Genomic DNA, 5,483 nt, shown 5'->3' on the forward strand with positions numbered 1-5,483 from the left:
AAATTATACATTTCCAGGCCTTTTTAAGGGTTGTCCTGGATGTCCACTTCAGTGAATGTAAACACAGTTAACTGCACAGTAGTCAGCACAGGGCAGAACACTAAAATACTATTAGCTAGGGTATTACTGCTAATGGGATGTTAGTACGGCACCCAGGGTTTTCTCCAAGTAGCAGCCATCAAAAGTAGCTGCGCCACCAACCAAGGTGCTACTCTGACCCCCACCAGTTGTCCCTGAGGTCAGTAAGACTTTACCCAGTGCTAACTGAAAAACACAACCTAGTTATCAACATACAAAACCAAATTTTTATTGTGGCGTCATGTTGGGTTTCCATAGGGACCCTAAGCCTTATATAGGGCTTGTCAGAGAAGAGGACAGTTCAGAGCATCACCAAGACTGACTCTCAGTTGAGCATTCCTCCTGGAAAGCTCTTCTCTTTCTGATGATGGTGTTAGTCCCTCCATGTCACTTCCACTTCATCTGTCCTATACCTGCGGAAAATGGGAAAAACTCTGTAAAGGACTGACGACCCCTTAGCAATTTGTTTGAGACAGTGTCTGTCTGTAGCCCAGGCTTATATCAAAACCACAATCTTCCTGCCTTGGTCTCTCACATGCTGATATTATAGGTGCACCGCACCATACACATCACCCATAGTATTTTCTGTTCTTGTTTTTCAACTTTCTTACATGTTGGTTTCTGCCTATCTCCTATATCTACTCTCTCAAAGGTGTATGCCACTCACCTCTGAGTAATTCCAGAATCTTTGAGAGGAGTCCTGTGCCCAGCCTGAAACATCTCCCAACCAGCTTGTGCTATCATGGCTCCATTGTCAATGCAGAATCTGGGAAAGAAGAGATAACAGAACTTGTGATTAAGACACAGAGAAGCCATAATAATGGGAAGAAAAGAATGTAAGACGAAGAGGACTTCACCTCTCATCTGTTGCAAAGAGCTGGGCTCCCCGCTCCTGGCACATTGCCCCCATCATCTCCTGCAGCCTCAGGTTACCTACAAGAAGAGAAGACACAGTGAACTTAGATTTGGCAATCTTGCTATCACACCAGCTGTGTTCCCATGAGTTTACCAGGAGACCAGGGAAAAGGAGTGGGAAACAAGGAAAAGAGATGGAATAAATCAGGAGGAAGAAGGCAGCTCACTGCCCACTGATACATACATCCAACTCCTCCGACGATGAGGGCTTCTTTGGAGCCACAGTGTGCCATGGCTCGCTCTGTGATCTCCACTAGCATTGCAAACACAGTTTCCTGTGGAGGACAGACAAGGGGAACCTCAGAGGCATATCCCATTTTACTTCAGCTCTAGTCTAGAGCATGTTTTATATCCCAGCTTTTCACTTACCTGTAAGGAGAAACACAGGTCTTCAGGAGTACACTCTCCAGTGGCCAGCATTCGCTGTGCTGCATCCTGCAATTAAAGGGGCAGCGATCCAAAAACATGAATACCAATATGAGGCTTTCATAAAAACAAAACCTCCTGGCCCTGGAAGGATCACTGACTTCATCACAATGAGATTATGGGAGGGATGCACTCCCACATTGGCTTCTCCTTTTTAAATCTTTTTCCTCTTTAGGGAGGGATTGTTTTGTCCTGTACAGCACCCCTATTATTGCAGTAGTGCCTGGCACATAGACGATATCCAGTACCTGCTAAATGATCTATTCAGCACCTATTATGAGTGAGCACTTATGCAGGAAATAATGGTGAGCAAAGCAGACATGTCATTTTAAAAGCAGGGATTCTCTCTCTCTCTCTCTCTCTCTCTCCCTCCCTCTCTCCTAACACTCACACTCACCTCAATGAAAGACAGAATCCCTGAAAACGAGACATCCATCCCCTTTACAGTGTATGGCAGCTCGACTAGCTTCTTGCCTCTATGTAGAAATGAATAAAAGCACTAAAGCCAGAGTCAGCTGGCTGCTCACCCTCCAGAAACCCTCCCATACCTCATTAACATAAACAAAGACATCTCTAAAGCTGCACAACCAGGGCTCTTCGCCTTCACATCCTCTTACCGCTTTGCCATCTGCTCAATGTTGTAGCCTGGACTGGGGTCATTGGAAATCTATCAGCAGGAGGAGAGAGAAGTAGAGAACCATGAATGAATAATGTAAAACACATTCTTCTCATGTCTACTCAGCACTCTGGGGTTCCTCCCCAAACCAATGTCAAGACAAGCAACTGGTATATATTTTTATAAACTATACACACGGACAGACACATTAGTAACAACTAACAGATACACATATACATAAGTGCTCAATTTTCTACCTATGTTAAATAAAATGACAAAGACTAACGTTAGATATACAAGATGCCTAAGATGTAGTTACTTCTTCTTGCCTTTCCTTTCTTTTTGCTTCCCAGACCCTCATCTTATACACTCTACAGTCTCAATGGCCTACCTTCAGCACCCGAGCAAAACGATCTAGGCAGTTTCCCACAGCGATATCAATAGTTTCTCCAAATATGCGATAACGATGTTCTGAGTAGGAAATCACCTGAGAAGAGTGAGACCGGCCATGAAGCTTTCAGTCTGTAAAATGGGGTGTTCAGCTATGTGGAAGAAAATAGCATAGTGCTAACATGGCCACTAGACATTCCAGTAAGAAAGAAAGGGAAGCTGTCTATAGTGGCTCATACCTGTAATTCCAGTACAGGTATGACTGAGACAGGCAGCCATGCTGGTCTACACAGGGAAGGCTAAGGGCAGCCTAGACACATAGCAAGACTGTCTCAAGAAAACCACACCAGGAGCTAGTAAAAGGCAAAAACACTTGCACATGAGCCTAGAGACCAGAGTTTGATCCCTTCCCATAAAGTGGACTCCGAAAGTGTGTCCCCTGATGTGCACATATACAATAACATGTGTGTCCCCACATACCCACATCTCACATACACAAAATAAACCCAGATATTTTCAAGATATATTACATACATGTATAAAGTTGCCAAATAATTAAAAAAAAAATTTCTTCCAAGAACCAACAAACTGGTGCTTACTTTGTAGCACACATACCAAAACTGTAATGATGCAGGGGATGAGTATGGCCCCTGGGCAGGGATTGCACACAAATTCTTGAAACATCTCACATTATACAGCCTAAGAAACAAAACACACACACACACACACACACACACCTAAAAATAAGAATTTAAAACAAAGCCGGGCAGTGGTGGTGCATGCCTTTAATCCCAGCACTTGGGAGGCAGAGGAAGGCGGATTTCTGAGTTCAACATCAGCCTGGTCTACAGAGTGAGTTCCAGGATAGCCAGGGCTACACAGAGAAACCCTGTCTAAAAAACAAAAACAAAACCAACAACAACAAAAAAAAAAAAAACAAAAACCAAACCAAACCAACCAACCAACCAACCAAACAAACCCAAAACCAAACTAACAAAAAAAGAATTTAAAACAGGCAAAACTGAGTTTGCTGTGGTGACCTACACAGACATTCCGTCAGAAATAGAAAAAGGTGAGCCAGGCATGGTGGTACAAGTCTGTAATCCCAGCACGTGGGAGGAGTTCAGAAGATCAAAATAGTACAAGGGAAGCTGTCTCCTGCACTGAGAGCCTGCCACAGTAACATCACACAGTAGGCTTGTGACCCCAGTTGCTTAGGCTGAGGAAGGAGAACCACAACTTTGGGGCTGGGTTATCTGGAGACCCTGACTTTTAGAAAAGAGGGAGAACAGGGTGGATAAATGAAGGGAAAAAATATATTTATAGGGCTGGAGAGATGGTGCAATAGTTAAATGCACTACCTGGTGTTCCAAAGGATCTGGGTTTGATTCCCTGCACCCACACAGTGGCTCACAACTGTCTCTAACTCCAGTTCCCAGGGATCTCATAACCTCTTCCATCTTCCTGGAGCTGCTACGTGCATTCAGGCAAAACACCCACACAAGTAAAAACAGAGAGAGACATTCATTATCTTGAAGGGTTAACCTCACATCCTTTTCTTTTTAAATGAGAAATTCTAGCTGTATGTATAAAGTTCTAATATTCTAATTTGTCTCTAGAGCTTGTCTTCATATCTCTGTTGTATTCTCTATAATATCTTAGGTCTGAATGAGCCTGGTTTTGTTCTTGCAGCTCCTATAACTCAGGTAGAATACCTTAGCATTAAGATGGAATACAAAGAGTCCTATTAAGTACCTGGGTATTTCCTCCGCTCACATACAGGACAGTTGGGTTAACGGCTCCAGTGATGAGACGGCCCATTTCAATGTGGCCTATGCAGTGGTTCACGCCAAGCAAAGGCTTATTCCACAACTGGGCCACTGTACGGGCAACAACAGCTACAGAAGCCAATGGGGCTCCCATGCCAGGACCTGACAGCGTACAAATGTGGTTAGAATCCTAGAAATTAGGAAAAGTACGTAGAGAAAGTAGATTTGAAAATGTGTAATGGTGGTGGTAGTACCTCCACCCACATACTGCCCTTGCTGACAACTCTCCCAGACTTACCTTTGGTGAAAGCAATGCAATCAATGTCCTTGGAGGTTAATCCTGCCTCTGTTAGCGCCTCCTGCAGTAGGTCTAGGATAACAGCTCGATGGTGCCTGGCCGTGTCACCTGGAAGGAATCCTAAGGAAAGGCATATAGAACATGAACCAAAAGGAAGGCAGGTGCTAGGCTGGTGCAAAGGGATCTGTGATATGGGGCTATGAGCCTTAAATCACTATTTGTTTGTTTGTTTGTTTTTGTTTTTTTGAGACAGGGTTTCTCTGTATAGCCCTGGCTGTCAGGAACTCACTTTGCAGACCAGGCTGGCCTCAAACTCAGAAATCCGCCTGCCTCTGCCTCCTGAGTGCTGGGATTAAAGGCGTGCGCTACCACGCCCAGCTCGCCAATACATTTTTATTCATCAAAATACAAACCACTTTAATTAACACACTCTGCCAACAAACCAGTTAGCTGGGTGGTGGTGGTGCAAACCTTTAATCCCAGCAAGGCAGAGGCAGGTGGATCCCCATGAGTCTGAGGTTAGCCTGGTCTACAGAGTAGGACAGCCAGGAATTTGTTGACCTTGTTTCAAACAAACTAACAACCACACAAAACAAGCCAAAAAGATGAGTTTATTCATTCCTGCAACAAACCAATGTTTCAACAAACTCTTGGAAAGCATGCTCTGCATACCGCTCACTGTGGGAAAGCATGCTCTCTCTGCATACTGCTTGAAGTGGAAATGTTTTCCCTGAGAGAAGTTGTCAAGGTTCTCAAGACACGGTGGTCAGTTGATGAGAGGTCGGGTAAATGTGGTGGATAAAGCAAAGTTCCACTTTGGTCATTCAGTTTTGAATCAGGCATTGCTCTGAATAGGGCTCTTTCTGCTGACTTCAGGAGTTACAGTTTTGGTGCATCTCAAAGATCTGCTGGGTACACTTCTCAGATGCCATGGTTTCCCTGGGCACACTTCTCAGATGCCATGGTTTCCCTGGGCACACTTCTCAGATGC

General features: G+C 44.4%; 1 protein-coding gene and 1 non-coding gene across 2 annotated transcripts in view; one reads left to right on the plus strand and one right to left on the minus strand.

Moving 5' to 3' along the window:
• Window positions 1–282: 282 nt before the first annotated feature.
• The window catches only part of Osgep (O-sialoglycoprotein endopeptidase), an 11,190-nt gene continuing 5,989 nt past the window's right edge, over window positions 283–5,483 (minus strand). The window contains exons 2-11 of the mRNA XM_021181631.2: window positions 4,493–4,612; window positions 4,181–4,356; window positions 2,427–2,522; window positions 2,037–2,086; window positions 1,817–1,895; window positions 1,363–1,428; window positions 1,178–1,268; window positions 936–1,011; window positions 746–844; window positions 283–491 (exon numbers count right to left, since the gene is read on the minus strand). Coding sequence (XP_021037290.1) covers window positions 452–491; window positions 746–844; window positions 936–1,011; window positions 1,178–1,268; window positions 1,363–1,428; window positions 1,817–1,895; window positions 2,037–2,086; window positions 2,427–2,522; window positions 4,181–4,356; window positions 4,493–4,612 — 893 coding nt within the window. The 3' untranslated portion in view covers window positions 283–451. The remainder of the gene's footprint in view (window positions 492–745; window positions 845–935; window positions 1,012–1,177; window positions 1,269–1,362; window positions 1,429–1,816; window positions 1,896–2,036; window positions 2,087–2,426; window positions 2,523–4,180; window positions 4,357–4,492; window positions 4,613–5,483) is intronic.
• LOC115029267 lies at window positions 3,017–3,120 on the plus strand. Its single transcript, XR_003834844.1, has one exon. It is a non-coding gene; the product is annotated as a U6 spliceosomal RNA (small nuclear RNA).

This window comes from Mus caroli, chromosome 14 (assembly GCF_900094665.2).
Source record: "Mus caroli chromosome 14, CAROLI_EIJ_v1.1, whole genome shotgun sequence".
NCBI classification, from domain to species: domain Eukaryota; kingdom Metazoa; phylum Chordata; class Mammalia; order Rodentia; family Muridae; genus Mus; species Mus caroli.